Raw genomic sequence first — 25857 nt, forward strand, 5'->3', positions numbered from 1 at the left:
TTTGCTTATTATAGAAATCTCAACATCACCGACATGACACTCAACCGATCGAAGTTCACGTAAAAACGAGAATTCTCCGAGCACATTTCAAAATTATACCCAAATAAACATTTTATGTAAATTGCTTTAGTGCCGAAAGTTATTCGCGCTTTGGACACTCTAAGTATTGAACTGAATCATATCGACAGGATCTGTGTAGGTCAGCAAACGAGTAAAAACGACACTGGCAAGGATCGTTTCTTGAGTTCTCCATTGGCAAACCACACAATTCGGGTCCATTTCGGTCCACTGTTTCGACTTGCTGGTAAGTAATAAAACTAATAACTATGCTAAGAGGAAATAATGTATCGTTTTGGGGTGCCAGTTAGAATGCTTTATAGGTTCTCTATCAACTCTTTAAAAGGTTCTTATAAAGTTTTTCTTGGTAACTTACCAGATTTGTAGTAGTGGTTTCGTCTTTGAAGACATAGAACACTGCAAATAGCACAATAAAAATTTATATTATAATTTCTTTCTACTTTTAAATTAAATGCAATGTCTTAGGGACTTAAATCAAAGATTATGTATACTAATTGTAAGAGTAAAGGGGTATACTAGATTAGCAGAAAAGTATAAGAGAGGTGAAAGCATTTCCGACCTTATAAATATACAAGTTTTTGATCAGCGACCGAAATAACCGATCGAAATCAGCCGAAATAATAATAGCTTAGATCTTGAATAACTCAAGAACATTATTTCCAAAAAACCAGAAGCATATATACCCTTGCAGTAATTGATTTTATAATTATATTATATAATTTATATAAATTTTATATAAAAATATATATATTATATATATTTATTTATATTTATTTATATTTATTTATATTTATTTAATTTATATAGCAGCTATATATAACACATTTGTCCTATTTTCATCGAACTAAGCCCAATAACTTAAAAAATGTTGTACATAAAGCGAATTAATTTTAAAAACATTAAGCTTGGGTTTATTTTCCATTAATTAGGATTATTGCCAGAATGGCTGCTATATAATAGGAAATATTTAATGACTTCATAAGAACGCTGTCTTGTTGAAACAAGAAGGTCTTTAGATCAAGCACATGTAAAAAACACATGGAATCAAAATTCGCTTACAAATTTCCTATTCATATTTTAATAGTTTTTAATATTGTCTATGAAGACAATTTTGCCAACTCTACATGCATCACAGCTACAAAGTTACAAATGTTCTTCTGATCGCAACTGTGAAGAATAGTAAGTAAGTAAACCTATAGATTCCAGACCTATACATATACATATATTTCCTTGTTTGACTCTTCATTTGAATTTCCGTATTTTTTCTGATCTAGTATTCCGTTTCTTTGCAGTTATCAAAAAATTTGTTCGGTTTGGTTTAGTCTTACCGATTTTAGCAACGAAAGCACACAACGCATTTCGTTCGTTCCTTTTTTAAATATACATTTTACGTTCGCACATGAAACATTTTTGAAACTTTTTTTTTTTTTGGACACTTGACAAAACTTTTGAACGTGGCAGGTCAAAATTACTAGAGACAGTTCGAGAGACCAACATACATTACACTTCGAGAGTTGCCGTAAATTGTGAAAACACACAACAGTCGTCAAAATTGTGCAGATCATAGCTCGCGTTTATAGTGCGATACACATAATACTATATACTATGCGTGGACAACTGTTGCTGAAGGGACCCGCCTTGGCGAGGAGCTTGAGCCGGTGCCGCGTAAACGCCGTGCCCCAAATTGGATCTGTTCGCCATGTGACCGCCGGCTGTGGAGCTGGCGATGCCGTCAAGGGCGGCAAAGGAATCGTTTTGGGCCTTTACGAAAAGGAGTCGGGCAAGGGACCTCGACTAACGCCTGCTGGCGAAAAGTTTGACGATCGTGTGCAGGGCAAGCTATCGGAGTTGGTTTGCGAAACCAAGTTGACTGGACGATTGGGTCGCGGCAAGGTCTTCAACAATGTGGACAGCGAGTTTCGATCCATTTGCGTGGTGGGCGTTGGTCTCGAAGGCATAGCCTTCAATGAACTGGAAATGCTGGACGAGGGCATGGAGAATGTGCGCATAGCAGCCGGAATCGGTGCCCGATCATTACAAAGTATTGGCTGCTCGGAAGTGCATGTGGATAATATGGACTATGCCGAACAGGCAGCCGAAGGTGCCGCTCTGGCCATTTGGCGATATGAGGAGAACCTGGCCAAGAAGTATCGCAGCACTATACCGAAACTGGAGCTGCATGGTTCACCGGATGTCGAGTCCTGGACAAGGGGCCTCTTCAAGGCGGAGGCACAGAATTTGGCCAGAAGACTGTGTGATGCCCCAGCCAATTGCATGACACCGACAATTGTGGCGCAGGCTGCCGTGGATTCACTGTGTCCATGCGGCATCACCGTGGAGGTTCGCACCATGGAGTGGATTGAGCAGCAACATCTGAACTCCTTCCTGATGATTGCCAAAGGCAGTTGCGAACCACCCGTTCTCCTCGAGGTGGCGTATTGCGGCACCGCACCGGAGGATAAGCCCATTCTGCTGGTGGGTCAAGGCATTACCTTCAATTCCGGTGGCATCAACCTGCGTCCTTGCAAGGGCATGGATGAGTTCCGCGGAGATCTCACTGGAGCGGCAAGCATCTTGGCCGCCATGCGCGCAGCAGCAGCGCTATCCTTGCCCATCAATATAACTGCTGTGATACCGCTGTGCGAGAATCTGCCCTCTGGAATGTCCTGCAAGCCTGGCGATGTGGTGACCTTACTCAATTCCAAATCTCTGGCGGTGCGTAACATAAGTCGAACAGGAGTGGTGGTCATCTCGGATCCCATGCTCTATGGTCAGATAACATACAAGCCCAGACTCGTCGTGGATGTGGGCTCGATGTGCAAGGGCGTTAAAAAGGCAGTTGGCGGCGGAGCCACAGGAATCTGGTCGAATTCCCACTACATATGGAAACAGTTCCAGCGTGCGGGTTCCTTGACCGGTGATCGCTTGTGGCGATTCCCCTTATGGCGCTACTACAAGGATCGTGTGGCAGAACACCTCAGCTTCGACCTCCTGAACGATGGCGAGGGATATGCCTCGTCTTGTCTGGCAGCTGCTGTTCTCCACGAGCTCGTGCCCTGCAGCGATTGGGCCCATCTGGATACCTATGGCACTGGACTACTGAGCACCTATGGATTGATACCCTACTTGACAGCTGGCAGGATGACTGGCAGACCGACCAGGACATTGGTGCAGTTCCTCTACCAAATCGCCTGCCCCGAACAGCCCAAATAATTGATGTTCAATGTCTGCGGATGACTTCGATTACGTTTTGATTGGTTCTTTGACTGGCGACTCCTAAAAGCTCTCGAAAAATGGATGTTCGGCTCCAACTGTGTATATTTATGATATGGGATGGCGATGTTCACCCAACGTTTTAATCTGTTGACCAAAGTCCCAGGACAAGGGACCAGAGCTCGTTCAATGTTTGTATTTTATGTTTATGACTCGGCCGCATCCCGGGGCTGAGTTGGCTGGCAGAGATTGTCTAGCGTCCAAAAAAATTCTAATTCACACAGAAAAATCATTGTAACAATCAATTATAAACGTTCGGCAGACAATCAAATGTAATAAATTGTAGGGTCATCTAAAAAGAACGATAACGAGTTTTAAAACTAATTCAAGGTAGAGGTAATAATCCAATGACAGATCATATTCAGAGTAGATCTATATATCTTTTAAGCCCAAAGAAGTACTTTAATCCTGCTTTGTGGCGACTGTCTTTAACGATGAACTATTAGCCACAGCTTTGACCAATTTTATGCATTTTCGGGTGGAAAATAAACCCACTAAACTGCCGTCCAAGGTCCTCAGACGGGCCATCGTCAATGTCAGGCGAACACAAATAGCCGAATTCCACCCAATCTGCAGACCACGTCTACTTTTGGCATATCAATGAGGCGACCGAGAAAACGATGAGGATGATGGGGAGTCTGGAGAACTGGAGTGACAGGATATCCAAGAGTTTATGGCAAAGTTTTCCGCACGTTATTGATGTCCGGCTCAGCTTGGCTTAAATTTCAAACTTTCCCAGCACCCAAGACGTCGTGCTGTTTTGACTCGGAACAATTGAAAGGCTCCTTTGTTGTAATTTATTTGTAGACTAATTCAATTGGTCGATGTAAAAAATTCTTTAGAAAAATACTCCATGATATTGCAAGAAAAAGCGAGAAAACTGGACTCGCATGCATTTTAAAACCATTTCTCAGGAACTTGCTGCAGCCGACATTAGCAGTCATTTATCTCCATCAGTAGTTTCAATTGAGGTCTCGATTTCGATTTTTTCGTTGAAAGTACTAATTGAGTTGGTTCATATTAAGTGTGTGAGTGCACGAGTCAGCTAATCTATCAATGTCAATATTATGTATGCCCCATGTTTGGCTTTAAAAATATTTTGCAAATATTTTTCATGGACCTGGGAAAATGTGTGGCTATGCACTGAAATAATCAAAATTGATTGTGCCACACAAAGGACTAAGTAGATTTTTTAAAGTAGCAAGAGAAAACTTAAGATTTTGATTTATTTTCTAATGCAATTATGTTTTATTCGAAAATGTTCTTTATTACCGTCCTGGCACAAAATCAGCGTTTTGAATAATTATTCCATGAGGTTGCTTTACAGCAGTGTAGCTCATTCCCCGCCCTGTCAACTTTGGTAATGATAAAGTGTTTCATTATGAGCCTGGCAACCCGCTTGTATGGAAATCGTGCAAACTGCTGACAGCAAAGTGCCCCCCAAAAAAAAGTAGGGGAACTGCAGAAATGGGGAAAAGTAGGAGGCGAAGCAGCCAACCTGTTCTGTTTGGAGAGGTGTAAAAACTTTTATGGCTTAATTCCGCACTACACTCCGTCCTCTTTTGGCAGTGTTGTCAGCAAGTTGGTGGCCTGCCAAGTAAGCTTCCACTTTTCCAGGCTTGAAACTATTAAAGTGTCAAAGTAACATAGTTGCCTCACATTTGCTAGGATTAATTTCTGGAGCTCATCTAATTAAGGCAAGAGGACAGGCTGTCACTTCAATGTGATCTGTAGAAAGCGTATTTCATTTAAAATCAAAGTATGAATAAGTGCATTTTAAACTTGTAAGTATTTCTTGATTATTCTTGTGAGTATTTCCTGATTAAAAATCACTACTTTAGTCAGTATGTAGTCATTTGAATGTTACGGGTATATGATCTACGTCTGTCCATCTTGCAGCTATCTTAATTTCCTCCTTCCGACTGCCTCTGTGGATTGTTATTTATGACGGCCATTGGCAGGAAACGGATATGCGTGCTCGGACGTCTACGTGTCACAGTCAGTTGAGGATATCCTAGTGGCCCGAATGCATTGGCATGCCATGCCATTTGGCCGGACGAGCGAGTTGACCGGCAGACAAATCGTTTCGACCATGTCTGCAGCCCACTCACCAATCGAAGTGCCACCCACATTTTGATGGATGCAGTTGGCCCGTTGTGATAGGTGACTGTCCGAAAGGTCAGTTGGCGAACAGCGATGCTGTCGATAAGGCTCCAAGGTTGAAGGCCGTACCGAAAGGATATTTCAAAAAGCTTACGACAATTTAAATGATAGGAACATGTCAGCAGATATGCTTAAATATTAAATTAAAGAATTAAATAAAGTAAAATATATAGACTATTGCATTTCATCATAGTATTTACCTATTTAATAATTAAATATAAGTACGCTTAGCTTACAATTTTAATTTACAATATAGAGCTCTAAAACAAAATTAAGCTGGGAAAATTAATTAAGCATGTCCCAAAATATTTTCGACGAACCTTATGGGTAATTTTGTGGCTGTTGCTGTGGCACAGTCTATGCCAAAAGTAAGCAACCATAACAAGTCCATTTAAAGGGCATATTAAGCACACCGGTTGTACTGTGTGTTGTGTGTGGTTGCTCCTCCAGTTGTTTGCGTTCCGATGCTGCAGCATGCGTAATGCCCATAAATGTTGTGGTCAGTGTAATCACACCCACATTTCAGACCCCACTTTCACCTAGAAAACCACAGAATAGTCGAGCGACGGAATGAAGTCGCTTTTAATTAATGCCAGACCATATTCAGGGTGCATAATTTTGCGTTTACTATCCAAAAATGGTTGCCGGACCATACGGCCACCCGGCGAGGAGCTAAAATGAAATGTTCCCCCTTTTTCTATTCAATTTTCGGTGGCCATTTTGGCCGCTATTTATGAGCAGCTTAATGCATTAAATGCAATTTGCCTCAATCAGTCGACCCTTGAAAAGTTTGGTTCTACTAACTAGGAGTTTTTAGCAAAATGCTCTTTTAATTTAATTGCCCTTGATCCACTTGTTTGTATTAATTACTTTCATGCCATACATGTTGTTGTATGCCACTAAAATGAGTGCAAATATTTTGCAGGTGATTTAATTAAAATACACTTTAGCAATGAGGTAAAAAGAAATGTGGAATGGTAAAACAAATAAGGTTTGAAAATTAAATTTGTTTTGAAGAGCACAAGAAAAATATTTGTAAATCGCAGAATAACAAGATGAGCTGTCATTTGGTGACCATATTACATTCCGTCACTCACGAGCACATTCGAATTCATGGCGCACTTTTCGCCACTGACTTTTCGCCACTGACTCAAAAAAATAAACTCGCTTAGCTGTCACTGAAAATCCACTTAAAGTGACTGCCAGCTGTCAAAGTGTCACCTGTTCGAGCCTCGCGGGCAAAATGGCGTAGCCAGCGATCCGAGAAAACCGTGAAAATGGAGCAACAATCGTGCAAAATGGCTGAGATAGAACGCAATTGTCACTTCCTTTTTTTCTGATTTTTTCCTCGACCACTTCTAGCATTTCTCTCTTCTTTTTTTTTATTTTTGTGCTGCTTTTGCCTTTGTGCTGAATTTTCGCGCACAATTGAGAATTTATAAAAAGCGGATGTTGTGTTTTCCGGCGGAAAAAACTTGGCTGCATCCATGGCAAGGAAACTTTTGCAAAAAAAGAGGAAATTACAAAAAGAGAAATTATTCGCGTTCACCGGAAGCGAGGCAAACTTGATTCAATACACAGACGTAAATGAAAAACAGAACGAAGGCGACGGTGGCCAAAAGTCAAGGCAACAACACTGCATCCTTGGTAATCAAAGCGCAATGAAAAGCCGGCTTAAATGCATTTGGGCCAAGGGTAAAAGGAGCCGAGGGAGGAAATGAAAAAGAAACAGATGAGTAACTCCTCGAATTAAAGGACCTAATCTAATTATATTTTAGTTGCTTCATATTCTTATAATTTTCTTAAAATACTACCTATCAAAAAATAGAAAACAGGGATAAATATTTACATTACCATAATATATTTAAATTTAATTATGTGATTTAACCAATTTTTTGAAATCGCAGTCAGCAACTTAAATTCATTATCAGACCACTTACATAAATCTAAACATTTCAAAACAATGTAATTTATATATATATTAAAATTATGAGTGCAACGCACAACAAAATCATTGAAGTATTTCTAGTGCATATTGGTTTTGCATATAAATAAAAATAGGTTTATGTTACACGCATAAATATTTTCCCACAATTTCCCGCCAAATAACAATACATGCCATTCTCTATTTATTGGAAATGTATTAAAATCAAGCTTTTGGTTGGCAGAAATTAAATTTTCAATTATGCGCAATGGATTATGTAATTCTGTGCCAAACACTGATTGCATTTAATATTGAATTTCTATGGTATGCAGAATTTTCGTATTATTTTCTATTTTTGTTTGATTTATTTGACATGGCACCCGCAAATTCCCATTTGTTTTCATGGACACCGGTTTTTGAGTCCAGCTCATTTGGAAAATTCGCTGCGATATTAAAATATTTTGCACAGCAATTTGATATTTTGACATGGCGAATGGGGAAATAGCCAAAATGTGTCAGTCTGTGACATAATTGGTTTTGATAAAGCCCATAATGAGGCTCTCTAAAGCAATAACATTTCCTCAATAAATAAACAAAAATAAATATACACGCTTGAAATGCTTTTTTTTTGGTGTAACAAACAACACAAGGCTTATCACGTTGATAAGCCGGTTTCTTATTCCCCGGAAAACCCAAATCAAAAGCACCGACAACTTGATCCCATTTACCCGAGAAAAATATACGCAAAAGAAAGAGGAAAATAGCAAAAAAAAATTCGAAGCTTCTAAGCCCACACATTGGCTATCAAAATATGCCAAGTTTTCTGGCAATCCAATTGAATTATGTTGCCAAGAATTGTGAGCCGGTCCGAAGGCTGTCAGCCAATTGAAGCAGGTAAATCCAGGTTTTTCTCTCTTTTTTCAACATATTTCATTTCTAACGTCGTCGTTAAATATTCAATATTTCTATGCCTTAACTTTATTAATAAATCAGTTTAATTAGGCGGGACCAAAGAGTTCTTGCTTAATGAATTTTCAATCCGAAAGTTCAGCTCAATATTGGGTCAAACAGTATTTCCATCGTTTTCATTCAAACTTTTGCTACCTTTTTCTCTCTTTCCGCTTTTCCACTTCTGGCCAACTGTTATACGGATTGAACACATTTGGGCCATTATAGTCAGCCTCCTTTTTCGGTGTTACTTGCGTAAAATTTTATGGCCATTTTTGAGCTTTTACGAACCAAGCCAAGTGACTTGCCAAAATAATTACTTTATTTTTATTTTTTTGTGTGCAAAGAAATGCCAAAGGAAAATTAAAATTGATTTTACACGGTTGAATGGATAGAATTGTGAGATTGGGTTTACATTTAAGGGGTTATTTGCTAAAGCAGTCAAGCTTTGTGTCCTTAACAGTGTGTATGTGGTAAAGCCCTTAACAATGTAGTCACTCACCCTTAAAGATCAGTAACAATTAGCTAATGGTATCCATAGCATTCTTCAGTAATATGTAGTACAAAGTGAATAAACTGTCTTAAATGTGTGCTTTAATAAGCACATTGGACCCTATCCAAGCATTATTATGCAGCTTCCAGTTTCCTTTTGTGAAGCCAAAACATTTAGCCATTATCTGTGCGAATAAACTGTAATCATTGGTGAGTTTTGCAACCGAAGTTTTCATTTGAATAAGTTTCGCAAATGTTGGCCATCAACCTAAAGACACACAAAAGTCCCGCAAGATAAGCCAAAAATCTGCAGTGCATAAATTTGACAAAAAAAAAAAGAATGAAAGGAAACTTTGGCAGAGACACTCGCTCACACACGGAGTCATGGAACGAAAATTTCTATTTAATAACGCCAAAAGAGAAATTACACTGCAGCACTTCGGTGTCGAGACGGATGTGACTGTGAGTATCTGTGTTGGCTTTCTCCTTTTTATGTGTATATATATATATGTGTATGTGTGTGTGTGCATTTGAGTGGAGTTTCAGTGGGCATTGTATCACGACTGCATTAATTTATGTACGAAATGGCATGGCAATGGCATTACACTGCGATGCACAGCACGTACCGAATAAAACGATCTCCATGGAGCTGAATCTGCGGCCAAAAGTCAGACAGGCAGAAGGCTCAGACGAGCACACTGCAAGATGCAAAACCAGTCGGAACCGGAAACGAAAACTGCGGATGGAGCTGGGACAATGTGGCTTATAAAAGGGTACTGCAAAAAATATTGTGCAACTTGTTTAGCAAACTACATCTTATGAAGACATACATATATCTACTAAAAGGGAAAATAGTGTATAAGGTGTCTAAATGTAAATGTACTGCAAATTAGATGGGTTTTATTTCTGTTAAACAAGCACAATTGAAATCATTTTTATATTTTTAATTATTTACCACTTTAATGATTCATTCCTGATCTAAAATTCCGATATCCCAGTGTTTAAGTGTGCAGCATTTGTGGGCAATGCTGATTGCAGGCTCATTATCTACGTATCTTTCTTTACATACCCACAGGATTTGTATCTGCATCCTTGCACTCAGATTGCTCTGGCCGAAATCAGATTTTGCCAGCTTTAAGCTCGGCCAAAACATTTGCCCAAATGTATGCAAACTTTTTCGGTTTCTACGCTGTGCTTATATGGGTTAAAGTGTCCCGTCTGTGTCCTAAACAAACGTCCAAAGGACCTCCACTCAAACAATGGGGATAAAGGGAAGAACCGAGTACTCTTTGTTTGCTTGTTGCCTATTTCCTTTTATTTCCTGTTTTCAGTTCGCGTTGCCCGCTTCGTAATTTACATCTAAATGGAATGATGGGCGTCGGAGCGGTTGCTCTTTAAACACACATGACTGTTGGTTTTTTGGGGCGAAGTGGGTGTTAGTTTGGATGACGATGGTTTCTCTGATGCCCAGCTTCCTTTTAGCTTTCTGTGGTCTAAATTTATTCGAAAGCAAAAGGGTCAAAGCAAAAGCGTGTGAAAATGGTTAAAAAGCGTGCATTTTTCAATTTTAAATATCTCAAAGTAGGGGTATTAAATAGTTATCTTGTTTTGACATTTAAATAGCTGGTACAAATTAAATATGTTTAGCTGAACCCTAAAATAAATGTAAGCAAAAGAAGGCACTAAAATATTATTATATTTTATGTAAGTTAAAATTTTGCAAGAAATTACAAGCTTTTTTTTTAGTTTCCCAATACTTGAACCTATTTCATTCGTTTTGCAACATTCCTGAACAGACAGAATTCCGAAATCGTTTGCATACATAATCATAATCCCGCAAACAGATTTGCAGCTTCCTGTCTGAAATTTATGATCAGTGGCTATTATTGTTAATTATTCGGCAGTACAAAGGACCCTAATTCGCAGGGTCACGCCCCCACCTCGATGCAAAAGGCGACTGCAAATGGAATTTACATTTGAATGACTCTACTCACCTCAATGCAAGTTATGCAACTCAATTTGAATGTTGCACGTCGAATGGCGAGTCCTTGGCAAAATGTGGAGGGTGGTGGACAGAGTTGTGGGTGAAATCCTATAGTGTGCCACATCCTAGATTACGGACTAACTGTTTATAATGCACTGGCAGCGAGAGTCTATGCTAATTACGTGTGGTAAAAATGAAAAAATGGAGACGCTGCATAATTGAAAAATTAAATATGCTAATGGAAAATTCATTTTGTTTACTCCTACTGCAACTCTTTCTGTTGTCAATCGTACACAATCGAAATACGCCAATGCAGTTGTATTCATTAATTATTAGCCATAAACTTTTGTCAAATGAAAACCAATTGCTGAATGACATTTATCTCAGGGAAAACTTTTAAAGAGAAATTATTGTATTTATCGCCCGCACACGCACACAGATTGTCGCTATCTCTGGATGGCAGTTTATTGTCCCCATAATTTAAAGCGATTTAATCTGCCCGCCTTCTCCTGCCTCCGCAGCCTCGTTCACAATGGAAACCAATTAAGTTCTGTCACATAATTTTAATGAAATTAAAATAAAATCAGTACGAATAAATAGGCTCAGGATGGATGGTTGGAAACCGCAGGCTTTGCTTTTTGTCTCAAGGCTGACTTTTTTTTTTCGACGACGACAGTTTTATAATTCAGGGCATGTCCGCCGGCGTCTGACAGGCCCACTCAACCACAACGAGCCACCCAAAACCACCCACAGCCACCCACTCACCCACTGACTGACTGACTACATGAACAAGGTGCTGCCGGTTTTTGCTGGCGGCCTCAGCTGCTGCATGAATCCTTAAGTGACTATGAACCAAAATAAAAAAAGTAAGAAAAATGTTGAAAAAGAGATAAATAAAATGAACAACAATATAAAACGGCAAACAGATAACTGATGCCGGCTGAAACTAGACAAAACGCTTAGTCTACTCAATCCTCTGGAAAATTGCACAGCAGGGGCGTGCCACCGCCCATATCTTGTTTGCTTTCAACACTGTGTGAAGGTCGTGGGCGTGGTGACGTCGAGCTGCTAGAAAAAATTGCCAACTAAGTGTTGAGCATAATAATGAGAATGGCAAATGAAAAACAGACGCATCAACAGACGGGGCTAGTAAAATAGATCATCAATCAAAAAATACACTTAGAGATCTATTTTTTAACAATGTCCTTATTCCTTGAACCATTTTCTTGAGCGAATTCTGAATTAACAGTTTATAGTGTGTTAAAATATCTTATAAACTTATATACCCTCAACTGTGTTTAAGAAATCGCATGTATGAACGCCTGCTCTGATTTTGTTTGCCCAGTTTATCCTCGTCCAACTTTTACTTTTCCGCAGCCGTCTGTTTGTTTTAAATAAATTATGCCTGACTACGAGCTTTATTTAAGTTCATCATGTTAACGAGTCGGCTTACTATGGGAAGCCACTCTTCTTTATGCGACACACATGTGAATTGCATATTCTAGTGCGTTAACCGAAATGCAAATGCATTTCCTGTACTTCGTCCCCGGGCAATTAGTCGGCCACTTTGGTGCAATTGGCTAAATTACAAGCGGCTCAATTTAATTTTTGCCAGCTTGATACTCTCTTATTTGTGTGTGTGCAAAACTCTCGGCCACAGGAAGTCATTGTCATTTTGGTTTTTTTTTTTTTTGCGTCTGCATGGCAGTCAAGCGAATTAGCATAAATTATTGCCCTTGCCATTGGGGAATTTTGCTCGCTTTGAGGCCCAAAAGTAAATTTAAAATTGTCAAAGGACTTTAAAAATGTGTACGGAAGTCGATTTAAATTAAGAGAAACTTATTGAAATTAATGGTTTTAAGTTTTTAAAGTAATAAATTACATTAAAGTTATTTCAATGTATTTCAAGTAATTTAAGTTTATTATTACATTAAATATTGAAATTAATGTGACATGACAATGCCAAAGTCGTAAATTCCTGTCGTAAACTTAAGCTTAGCGATTATCTCTGATCTGCGCTAATTTCGCAGCAATAATCGCGGCAATTAAATTTACGACCATTTTCGCAGACGGACAAAACGCTCATGAAAACTCGTAAATTGTTTTAGCCCATTTCTAACCCCCATCACGAAGCCATAAAATAGGGCGTGGCACACTTTTTCATAAGCTTAAATCACAATATATGCATAAACTAAAGGAGGTAGAAGAAAGTCAGTCATCTGCACAGCTGCCATTAAATATTAACACTTTATAAACGCATTAGCGTCCTTCCAACATCTTGAATACGGCCAAATATTGTGTATTTTAGTGTGTGTCCCATTTCCCACATTAAAATACAATTTTCAAGCTGTGGGACACGAAAAATTGGAAACAAAAATATGAACGAAAGTGGAAGAAAACAAATTCAGACTGGCAAAATATTTATGAGCCAAGAAGGAAAAGAACTGCCCTGACCATTGTTAGCCATAAATCATGCGATTATTGGGCGATAATATACAGAGTGGTTCGCAACTATAAGGTTGGCTAAAAATAAATTCAAAGATTTATCATATTGAATTAATTTAGTTCCATTGAAGTATGTGTACATATCCTAGCAATGGATTTGGTTTTAAAAATCCATTAAATGAGCTAACAGGAATCTGTTTTAAGGCTTATAAGTTAGAATAAGTAATTCAATAGTTTAATATTATAATAACTCATTTCCTAATATATTTATTTACGAAACGGACTGTACTTAAGTGGCACAGAGACCTTATAAATGGCTGTGCCACGCCCATACGGCGCAGGACATTAAACTCAATGAGTTGAAATTATTTGCAGCTCTGAAGGTCAACTTAATTCGGACTGAATAAATGGCTGGGGAGTTTGGGGGTAAGAAACAGCCTGATGTTGGGGATCCATGGGTTCAATGGGCTTGTGGGTGTGGCTGCGCGTTCGCCATTAAAGACAACTTCCGCTAACAATAAATTTTGCTTGCCCAAAAAGCCTGCTGCCTAAAATGGTTTGGAGGATGCGAAAAGCTTAAGCGCTATTTTTTATACCGAAAAATATATATTTTAGCAGTTGCTTTCTTTTTTTAAACCACCCAGCGAGTTTGTGTCGATTAAAATGTTCTCAGTGGTTTTTTGGTTTTATTTTATTTTAGTCTTATTTTAGGTGCGGCTAAGTGTGCACGGCTGCGTTAATTTGTATGGATTATTTATGGTGGCCGCTGGCAGCAAATGAGGCCACAAAGGAAGTGAAGCTGGCAAAACTCTGGTACGCGGGAAAACCCGGATGAGCTGCAAGTTTTGCGAAAGTTTGCAACCTCACAAGTGCCAAATAAAATTTATGGCTCTATTTTGAAAGTTAGCAGAGCATCGCCCAATGTTTCAGCTCGTACACATTTAATATGCCTAACTGTACAAAATCAATTAACAAGAAATGGAGCCACAAGTTCCACAAGTTCGAATTGATATCAGTTTGATTTTCATCATTGACAGACGATGTTGCTAGTTCTTGTCGTGTTGCAATTTATAAGTTTTACTTATGGCAGTGAGATGAATAACAAAACCTACTCAGGATGTGAGGCTATGACTGCGAAAGACGAGCCAAATTTGGCCATTGTTTTCCAATGTCTTGTTGCAAACTATAATTTAAGTGCAACTCTATCGGATATTATGATAAAGATGGATCAATTTCAACAAGAGAAATATGTACAATCACCTTTTCAAAAAATTGATGACATCTTAGAAATATCTAGTGATCTATCCGGTAAAGATTGCCAATCCAGACGACAAATAATACAAGCCATACGCAGAAAATTGGAATGGTATAATGTTATGGACGATACAGAGTCTTCTCTTTTTGATTACGATGATGCCATAAAGCCAGAGATTTCTGAATCTGCCCCGGAGAATGCTGTTTCAAAAATCGAACTGAGAACCGATTTTAAAAAAGTTTTAAAAGAGATCCGTTGCCTGCTGGCAAAATCCATACGAAAAACAGGTAAGAAATTAAGCTTTTAACCTCTTGTTGGCCCAATTGATTGCGACAATTAAGTAGGCACAAAAGGGTGACAGGTGCGAAAACTGTTCAGAAGGGCGGGGCTACTGACTGAATTTAAATTGTAAATAAATATGTGAGCATCTCTCGCCACAATAGCACGCAATCAACAAGGCTCAAACGAAACTGGACAGCAAAGGTGATTGGTACACCGGAAAAAAAGAAGTTTTTATACTAAGTGCATTTATTTGTAAGAGTTAAATAAAATTTTTGTTTCTTACAGAACCGACCGCTAATGCAACAGAAACCAATTAATTTGAAAACATGGAATAAATTTTGACTTTGAATGTATGACTATTTTCGTACGGATTTGCAAGTTACATATTAAATAAATTAATGAATGAATAAATATATAAAAATATATATAAATATTAATTAAAAATATAATTTGTAACAGTGCTTGAAGAACCTGCTGTGCTGGCATAAAAAAGAATGGTCACACGTGTGTGGAGCCCCCCTCGCTTTTCGCCCAGCAGTTTGGCCTCGTTTTTAAATTGAAATCTCTGCAGCCAACACTGGACATTGCCTTCATTTCCCCGCGGACAGAGAAAGGGAGAGTTGTCCCCGCATTTCTCCCGTCCTTGTGGTGCTTTAAATAATTGCTTAGAAGCCGGCGAGCAGACTCAGTGGTAACAATAATAACCGCCCAAGCACTCCGACTATGATAATAATAGCAAATAGAACCTGCCGCAGATGGAAATGCCACTCGGACAGACGCCGCTCCCCTTTCTCCTACTTTGCCACATAAGCCTTTGGCTTATGACCCCCCACTGCAAATGCATTTCACTTACTACACATACATATACTCGTATAGTAGAGAAAGTAAGGGCCAGTGGGAGTTTGTGTGTTTATGCTCACTTTTAATGTGCCATATAAAATAATTTAATGACCGGCCAGAGACGAGGGTGTCTCCTGGTAATGAGAAAAACGATTGGAGCCCCACAAAAGCGGGTGGCTGTAAATGATAATAGTGGCATATTATGATGCAGATAGTCATGACAAATGCCCTCGTCGAACTTTAATTGGTAAGCGAACTTGGTCTGGATCGTCATATAGAAAAGCAATTATATGTGTAATTAGAAACTTATCTATTAGCCATTACGAATGGAGTACAATGTATGAATTCCATTTATAAAGTTAAAATATCTACAAAGTATAAGTAAACAAATTTACAAAAATGACTTAAAAAAATCTATCTTAAAAAGTACTGAATACAGTTTTCATTTAAATCAACCCTTTTCCGTTTTTGCTTTCTCTCCTTCTGAATTTAAAATTGTTATTTTTGAATATTTTTCGCTGAGCATCTTCGAGCTTAATCTGCGGAAAATTTTCCATCGTTCCCCTTAAGTCAACCCTAATTAGGCTATTCTTGGCAATCCCTTGCTCAATCCCCTTTTAAAGAGGCCTTAAAAAAAAGGAATTAATTTTACGAAATTTGTAATTTTCTTTTGATTTTCTTAGATTTTTGGTTTTGCTTTCGTTCGTCGTTCTGACTTTTCGTCCTTTCTTCCTTTTACTGTCCCGGTCATTTTCTACAAAATAGTTGCGCTTTATTTCCAGGCAACTTCGTCGCTCAAGTGACAGCTGTCCTCACCTCCACTTCCGCTAGAATGTCAATAAAAATTCAATTACGTTTTCCGCCAAAGAAAAGTTACTGCTGAAAATACGTTTTCCTTATAGCCTTCTGTTTCCATTAAAAATTGCCTCTCTTTGTCGAGCGGAATTTGTTTGCCAGCCTGATCGATTTGTGATGCTGGGTCGTGGAAATGTTGAAATCAGAGACTCAGGCACTTATACTTAATGGCCTAATTATGTAACCAAACGCCCACACACAAATAGGCTGAGTAAATAATCATAATAATCAGCATTTCGTCGGAGGGAAAAAAGAAACCATAAACTTCTCGGAGTTCAAATAAAAATAAATTGTGCGACTTGGCTTGGGCAATTTGGCGGAAATGGTTTTATGCCTTGAACACATATGTTTATACTATTTATTTTGGTTTTTCTGTTTTTTTTTTTTGTGGCTAAATAGTTGGTCAAGTTTATGCTGATGATGCCGAAGGTCGTTGTGCGTTAAACCAAATTTTATGCTACCTTTTATCAGGTGGCAATAAAGAGCTCTTTCACTAAAAATATACATTTTTCCCATCCCTCCAGTAAGCATCAAACTGTTATACTGCCTGTAGTGTTATACGGCAAAGGCTGCTGCATACTTACAGGCTCTTTTGCGCAAAATTTCAGTCTCCCTTTGCAAGTGCTCACGTGAGGACGGAAAAACTTTTGTTCATCGCTTTCGCCTCGCCATTGGCAAGTCGCGTAAAATTCTCGTGTAAACAGGAAAACCTCACAAATTTTTCAGAAACCACCCCATGTTCTCCACCCCCTCAGAGGGAAAAACCTCAAATTCCTTGGGCTATCCGTATCAATCAACGACTAAAGGCTTAGTGTCCCTTTGTGATTGTTGTGTGTGCTTTTTGTGTGTGCACTGTGTATTTAGTTGTGCCGGCTTCAATTAGCAGCTTTTCGTCATTCTGCCCGCTGCTCTTGTTTGCGTTAGATTAATGAGGCAAAAGTGTTTTGTCGTGTCGTGCGTTAAATATTTAATACAATATCAAATAAATGTTGCATAAGCCGCCTGTCATTTAGCATCTTGTGCCAAAAGCAAAAAGAAAACACAAAAACGTGTGTTTGTTTCGTGTGTTTACCACAAGTAATTCGGACAGCAAACGGATTCTTTTTTTCACGATTCGCAAGCACGTCGATCAAGTAAGCCTTAGCTATTAAATATCACAGAAATAAAAATGTATCCCATTTGTACATATTTTATTGGACCATTCTTCCGCTTAGATATCTTGAGAATTTGGCCATTTCCCAAACGCATTTAAAACATTTTTATTGCCCATTTTTGCGCTTTACGTCCGGCATTAAAACATCTCCTGCGCCAGGTTAAGATAATTTTGATTTGATATTCGTGTAATTTTCCCATTTCTTATTTGCCCGACTTCCATTGTTGATGGTCTGGCAGGGAATTTCGATTTGCGTTTACCCTTCATTTATTTCCAGCTGGAGATGCAAATAATGGTAGAAATGCCAGCAAAAATACTTTTACAGCAACAGGACTCCGGGGCCGGTTTTCATTTGAAATTGCTCACATTAAGGGGCATCAGAATCCCCCCTCTTATGGCACCCACATACCCTGTATCTGGACAAATGTACATATATATATCCCCTTATTACCCAGCGCAGAGTACGAAATTAATTGTAACCAAACGTTTTGCTGCTTGCCACAAACTTACTTTTATACTAGTTCATTTGCCACGCCCCTATCCCCCACGGAATGGACGCTCAAAGACAACTAAAAGGGTATAGACGCACAGCAACACTGAGCGAAATGGGTTCAGCTTCAATAGTATGTTCAAAAATTAACAATTTCCTTATTTAAGACGTCTTTTCAGTGACTTTAAGCCTCTAGAAATTTTCTAGTAAATCATATAATACTTTTTAATTTAAATAACAAAGTTGTTACAACAGTTTTTCCTGTGTGAGCTTATACAAACACGTGCATGTACATGTGGAGCATGAGGTAGCATCCCAACTAAGTAAATAATGCGTAAAACAAGTCAAGCGTTTTACAAACCCACCCATTTCGCCACCCCGTTTCCCGTTAAATAGAGGGGGTTTCCACTGCAAAACGGGGAGTTTCCCCATATAGCAACAGCAGAAACAGTCAATTGTAAAATTGCTGCAGCCAACAAAGCGTGGCAAGGAAGCTAAGCGAGTGCTCAGAATGGTTTCCATAGGTAGTTGTTGCCCGATGTTGATGACGGCTAGGATTGCCGGATTCCCGGCACAAGGATCTCCTCCGCATGTAATTCATTATAATGCTGACTGAGGCTGGAAGGCACTGACGGAAGAAGCCAGAAGCAGGAAAAAATATTTGCGCACATGTGGCTAGAGTTTCCATCACTTCAGCGTGCTGCTGTTATTCTTGTTAAGGCTAAAATTGTCTGTCACTTTGAGACTTCCGTCATCTGCAGGATAAAAGCTGTGGGCGAAAATATGCGAGCGAAAAATGAGAACCCACTTTTTGGTTGTATGCTAAATACTTCACGGTCCTCTGTTTATGCAACAAGGATGTCTTTGAAAATAACAACATTGCTACGCAAAAAAGAATACCTATATATTGGGATTAAAAAAATAGGGTATTTTAATACTAAAAAGTTTTTAAAATTTAAAATTTCGTGACGTGTGAAGATGAAACTTGATACAAGTTCAAAATTTAACAACAATTGAGAACAATAAACAAATGGCACACAAAATCAAACTTTTTCTCTCTTATCTTTGTTGACTTCCTTTCACTTTGACCCACCAAAAAGTTTTTATTTATTATTTATTTATTTTTTTTATTTTTATAATGTCCTCGAAAAATGAACGCCATAAATCATGGGGCGTAAACATGCCACCCCCATTTATCTCGCCTTACAAAGGGAAAACTTGCACCGTAAATTGGTATAAGCAGCAATTACTTAAAAAACTCCGAGCCTTGACTTGTTTAGCCAACCAATGAAAAACTTTTTGTCAACTATTTTTCCACAGCTCCATTCGCAGTTATTTACATGAGAAGAGCCACATTTTTGTTGTGTCTGATATGTATTTTTTTTTTTATATTTTCTGCATACTGGCGACATCGCATTTTTGCACAAGACTTCTAAACTATATTTCGGACAATATGCAGCATGATATTTTTCATGCTTATTCAACAAAAAAAAAAAATTAGAAGAGATTGCACATACGTTCCTCACAGAATTTCAATAAAATAGAGCAGAAATTTATGTGCACGATATGTTTCCGAGATTCTATGAGCATGTAATTTGTGGGTATTTCTGTCACAGTTTATTTGTACAAAAATGTACATTGCAGTATGCAGAGATCTAATGGTTTTTTTGAAACTAGCTTTTTTAAATTGAATTGCCAAGCAGTATATACTAATAGTATTGAATATTGATTTATTTAATTATTATTTTAAATGAGAAGTATTTTATTTCTTCCCTTTTGTAACCTTTTTTCATTTCCTCCAAATAATTTGTCTTATTATGCTCCCCACTTTCGGGCATCATCCATCTTAATCGCTTTGACTTCTTTGGGTGGTTTTTCCTCTCATTTTTCTTCTTTTCCCTTTTCTAATAAGCCTAATGGCAACGCTGTAGCCATTATTTCAAAGAAAAGCGTCTAAATATAATTTATTCCACATAAACTTGATTAAATGCTTCTCTTTACCACTTTCCCCGTTGCATTAGCATACGAAAAGTGGAAATGGAAAAATCCTACTTAAGTTCTTTTCTTCTGAAAAACAGTAAACTTTCCGCACACGTAGACCACATGGAACAAAAAAAAAACGCCAACAGAAAAGAAATAAACTCCTTTTGTGATGATAAAGGCCTGGTTGAAATCCGCTTAGCGAAGGATACTTACATACTGGCAGCTGCCACCTGCTGCTAGTCCTTCCATTTTGAACCATCTATCTATCAGGCAGTTCGTCGAAAGCCCCATTCAATCAGATATATCATCAATCATGCCCAGCATATTTCCAGCGATGCCGAAACGAATGACAACAAACATTTTTGAACCAGCGCACATCGTAAATGTCGCATTCAAATTGCACACAGAAAATCAGCAAATCGATGCGAAAATTCCGCAAAATTTCAATAATTTGGTTGAATACGATTTCCACGAGAGATGAATTGCTTTTCATTTTGCTTGATCTCTTGTCATCATTATGCGAGCAGGGATACAGGTTCACTAGGACATATAGTAGATACAAAAAAAGTAGCTACAATTCTAACTAAAGGCAGAAAATAATAGGTTATTGTATGATGGAAAACAAAAAGAAAAAACTTAATAAAATTAAGCTATTAATTTCTAATATAATTTGAAAATGTTAGGATTTTTTAACAATCTGTTCAATTGGCTTGAGATACACTATATATCGATTGCTATCTTTGTTAAATTATAACATTTTTACAAGCATATTATATATATACAAGAATATTATATTTTTTGTATTTATTTTGTCGAGTGCATGATACGCACCCATTAAGTATGCGCCGTGTGGTTCCACTTTAGCGTATCAATGCCGCCACAATGACGCTGTAGCTGCTGCTACTGCTGCTGCTCCATTTAGCGTGAAAACATTTAAGCCAACAAAAGCAGATCTCAAACGCACCCACACAAGCGCGCCTCAAAGTGGCATACACCATGTATAAGATATTTTTCCTGAAAAAAGAACTGCGGTGATGGTGAAGGTCAGGCCGTTGTTACGTTTTTTGGCCTAAACCCCATGGCCTTTTGCTGTTGTTCTTGTTGCTTCGCATGTAGTTAAATTGTTTTTGCCACTGCTATTGCCCATTGCATCCGCCCTTTCATCTTACATCTCTTTGGCTCTCTTCGCTCATGCGCACTTTGACCTTGCGCGTAGCACAGTTTTCGGTGATGCTGTCTTGGACCTTAGTTGGCCGTATAACAGTTTAACAATTGCAGACTTTTGGGCGCTATTGGACTGATTTTCTGCATTTGCTTTGCTTCCTTTTGTTTTCATAACTTGTGTGGCCACAGGACACAGTAAAAAGAAATTTTTTAGGTTTTTTTTTTGATTTAGGTATTTGCGCGTCAAATCGCCAATGGCGCCAAATGTTGAAAATGCAGCGCAAAAACCACAAATAATATTGTACGTATGAGTTATGTTCGCAGGATCAACATGCATGGGATTAGGCATTGGTTCGGTGTGAAAAATTCAACTTTTGTAATTTTTTGTGTGAAAAACAAGAAACGGAAAACTAACTTACAGTTTGAACTATTATTCTGCGTAGTATTAATAACTCCCAAGTAAAAGTTACGAAGTATGTGTAAGATGTGCCCCTAAATTATAATATAATTTATTATTAACATTATAATAAAAGAAAATGTTGATTATAACAAACGAAGGTAGATAATTATGAGAAATATCCTAGATGACATGGTTCAGTCTCGTAATTTTTCCATTACCACCCTTAAGATTCCATCAACCCCCAAGAACAGAAATATCTACCCACTTATTTACTTATGCTGAGTACTGCTTCACCAGCAAATTGTTTCAGTTCTCTATGCAGTTTCAAGCTCGGAAATAATTGCCATTTTGTTGAAATTGGGCACTTGCAGTGAGATATTTAAGAGCAGTGGGTAAATCGCTGTGATTGCCTCTTCAATCCACTTTAATGATTTGAGACTCGCTCTCTAGCGTTTTTTATATTATCTTACTCCTGATGATCCTTTTGCCATTTTAATGTCATTTTCATAATACGACCCGGCACCTTCACATTTTTATTATGTTCAGAGTGGCCTGGGTAAATCTCTTTATCCACCCACCCGAGACTTTTACAAACTTTTATGACGCGCTCTTCAAAGTCACTTTTGCTCACTGTGAAGCTGACATCGCAAATGCGTATTTAATTCCACTTGTGTAGCTTATGCCACGCCCACTCCATTGGGTTACGGATTGTTGTTGATGCGTTAACATTAATAAATGTCAACGCTTTTTCCGCTGCACTGTCAAAAACTTAGACTGCCTCATCAGGATTATATTTTACATAATACACACTTTTAGGCTTTAATTAAAGCTTACTTGTAAATACATTTTTTGAAAAATAAACTACATCTTAAATTGGTCACAAAACATTAATTAATTTGTTCTACGCCTAAATTTAAATTACATTATCATAACCAATAATTAGTTGTGATTAAAAATATAATATTTTGACTAATTGTTTACATTTCCTTATCCTTTGCCTATTTTGTATTGTTTCTAGTTCCAAATATAAATTTTCCGCAAGTGCGAGAACAAACAGATTTTCAAAGCTTCTTAAATTAATTAGTATAATTCTTTATCTCACTCAATCTTGCCGTCTCTTTCACAGACTCTCTGTTTGAAAAGTGGATGACAAGTAGATTTTCGTCATGGGCCATTTTTCTTGGGGGCTATCGTGACCGAATGGAATTCCTCAGGCATATTGCATGCTTTCGTTTGGGCCTTAGCCATAATCGGCTTAAATGCCAGGGAAATGAAAGGAAAATATAGAACGGTCGTCGCCTCAATCAATCACACTAATGATCAATTTCAATTAACTTTAATCTTCAATTAAAAAATCAAATAAATGCACATACACCCAGGGCAGGATGACTTTTTGATTGCCTGCCAATGAGGGGATGGTTGGTAAATTATCCCTTTTGGCCAAACTAAGCTGCAACTTTCTGTGACTAACACACACCCATGTGTTAGCCAGGATTTTCCCTTGGCTTCTCCTGCCATTTGCTCGTTCATTTTTTTTTCTTTTTCCGCAAACCTCTTGCAAATTTTCGTTCGAGACTAGCAACTTTTCAATTTGCCTCTGATGGGAAATCGGAATGGGGGAAATCCAACTACATATTTGCCTTCAATTTAAGTGATGAGAACATCTCGTTTCAGCCAATTTCCTCGTCGTCCTTCCTCAAATAACTCAATTATTTATATATTTGCTCGGAATTTGCCGAACTTTAGTCAAGCGAGATAAAAAGAGAGAGGACTTCAGCAAACTCGGACTAAGCAGCTCAGCAGAAAGTTTGTTTAACCGATTTATTAAGCAATTAGAAGGGAACTGAAAGGAAATGAATGGGACTACATATTCGCAGTGCTTTTTGGAAACTAACCAAACCATTTGTTTAATGGCTACAACAATTGTTAATTTATGGTTTTATGGTCATGCTTTATTTAGTTTGTCAATTGTACGAATGCTTTTTTAGTTAGGCGTATAACTTCAAGAATATTAGAAACACAACAATTGAATAATAATAAATTTCACATTACTTAAAAAAAAAAACAGAGAAATTCCATTCAAATGACATTATATAACAAGCAATTGTAGGCAAACTTTTAGTATGAAAACCACGTAAAAAAACGGTGACCTGTTTTTGTCAGCTGCCTAAAAAACCATCAACTTGGGAAAAAACCAACCAAAATAGAGATGCAAAAAAGCCGCAAAATTGGGACACAAAAACTAAACAAGAAATAAATAAAATACGGGTCGATGGCACTGACATATTCTGCAATCATTTGATAGCAATTTTCAATAAAATGGCAAACAGACTTGCTCCACATTAAATGGCAAACAAATGAATGCAAATGGCCAGAAGGGCAGCAAAAAAACCAAAAACAAAAAGTAAAAAAGTAGAAAATACCAGTGCTCAAATGGCAGATGATGCGTCCTTCAGTGACTTTCGATATCCTCAGTATCCCACTCATGCGGATACCTACTAAAGGGAAGTAGAAATTAAAAACACTCAAACTGTGTGTTATCCAGTCAGCCACTAGAGGACGAGATTGAAGATTGCCAAAGGACCGGAATCGGACCAAGGATAAGTACATAAGTCCTGTTGGAAATCATGCAAAAAAAAGAAAAGCGCCCAGCTGGGGAAATCAATATTATGCAGACCGACAGACAAGTAGATATCATTCTACCGCTCCATGCGATGAGTGGAATGTGAGTTCAACTGTTGCACAGACACTTGCCACCGGTTGAAATTGCCACTTGACAAATTTCCACGCCCCTTGCACCTCTTCGTACCTCGTGAAACTTTTCCGGGAACTTGGTCCTGCAGGAAAATAACCCAAATATATAAGACCAGAAAAGTTTTCGCTGCCACGGAACCCAGGAACTTGACCAACCATTTCACATGGCTAATCGTCAAATACCATGGACATGCGATCTCGATTCCCCGACATGTCTCTCTCATTAAAAAGTAAAATAAACAAGCGCAAAAAACTTTTTCGAATCAAATGTGAACTGCAAAACTGAAAGCAACAGCCAAAAACAGTGCGGAAAAATAGGGGGGCGAAAAAAATAGTAGAGCAAAACCACTTGAGAAAGCAGCCAAAGTTTTCCATTTATAACGAGCTCTCTGGTGGAGCTCTCCAGTGGACTTCAGAGGGCAGAGTTCATGGGTCAAAAGGCTGGATGGATGGCCTGACTGCTGTACAAATAGAAACAGCACCGACCGGCTGGCTTAGTCATAAGCGAGAGTTGAACGCGAGTTTTTGCAAGGACATACATACATGTGCACTGCGAGAATATTTCCCGAGCTAAATAATTGGTGGCCCTCAATTTTAAGAAAATTTAAGAAAATATTTTGACCCTAAAGATAAGCACAATCTATTTTATCTCCAAATTACTCACATATATGGCGCTCTAGATTAAACTTCCCCATTAGCAATAGGTATTTTTTTGCAGTGCCACCATTTAGGAGGCCATGTATCTTCTGCTGTCTCATTTTCAATGTGTGCTTGGCAAAACTTTAAATGTGGCGGTAATGAAATTGTTGGCAGCAAATGTTGTCAACACTAATACCTAAATACCACCATACTATATATATACGGGCTGCACATAAGGACCCACACTCAGACAGACATCATCAACACCATTTTATGACATGGTTCCGGTGGAGCGGCATCCTGCAGATTCACCAAAGCCGAAAATTTCTGCAAAATGCTAACCCAACTAAAACAACAAATATTGCCAGCAACTTTAAGTGAAAACTGCTTTGGGCTTAGAGTTACAGATACACTTTGCTGTTGTTTCTTGTTTTTGGCTTAAACAGCATGTGAGACACTTAAGATACCAAGGAAGCATCAAAAGTGCTTTGGAAATGTGATTTTCAATTCGATTATAGGAAAAGTTTTAATGGTATAATAAGGGAACTATAAATGCGCGTTCTTTCATGGACTTATAAAAATATCATTAAATCATTAGTTTTATTCAAAGTTGTTCAGTAAAATAATAGGGTTTCAAGCGCAATGAAATCAATACCCAATATTCCTTAAATTATAAAAACAAATGAAACAATATATATGCCAGCAATATAAAAGTTAAAGCAAAACTTTTATTTT

General features: G+C 38.1%; 3 protein-coding genes across 20 annotated transcripts in view; all 3 read left to right on the forward strand.

Annotated features, from left to right (window-relative positions):
• The first annotated feature begins 32 nt into the window (after positions 1-32).
• LOC6605158 (cytosol aminopeptidase) lies at positions 33-3653 on the forward strand. The gene is made up of 2 exons (XM_002029961.2): positions 33-304; positions 1371-3653. Exon 2 carries the CDS (start codon positions 1684-1686, stop codon positions 3289-3291), a length of 1608 nt encoding a protein of 535 aa, XP_002029997.1. The 5' UTR covers positions 33-304; positions 1371-1683; the 3' UTR covers positions 3292-3653.
• Positions 3654-14337: 10684 nt separating this feature from the next.
• Positions 14338-15170, forward strand: LOC116801252. The gene is made up of 2 exons (XM_032719546.1): positions 14338-14849; positions 15130-15170. The coding sequence occupies exons 1-2, from the start codon at positions 14348-14350 to the stop codon at positions 15159-15161; spliced, it is 534 nt and encodes a 177-aa protein (XP_032575437.1). The 5' UTR covers positions 14338-14347; the 3' UTR covers positions 15162-15170.
• A 2411-nt stretch (positions 15171-17581) lies between these two features.
• Positions 17582-25857, forward strand: part of LOC6605161 (RNA binding protein fox-1 homolog 2) — a 113328-nt gene continuing 105052 nt past the window's right edge. For 6 of the 18 annotated variants that reach the window (XM_032719535.1, XM_032719539.1, XM_032719536.1 and 3 more), the window contains exon 1: positions 17585-17672. The gene's annotated coding sequence lies outside the window, so the exon portion shown is untranslated. Of the gene's footprint in view, positions 17673-25857 lie in introns of all 18 variants that reach the window. The other 12 variants (XM_032719528.1, XM_032719529.1, XM_032719525.1 and 9 more) reach the window with 6 other exon arrangements.

Source organism: Drosophila sechellia, chromosome 3L (genome assembly GCF_004382195.2).
Source record: "Drosophila sechellia strain sech25 chromosome 3L, ASM438219v1, whole genome shotgun sequence".
NCBI lineage: Eukaryota > Metazoa > Arthropoda > Insecta > Diptera > Drosophilidae > Drosophila > Drosophila sechellia.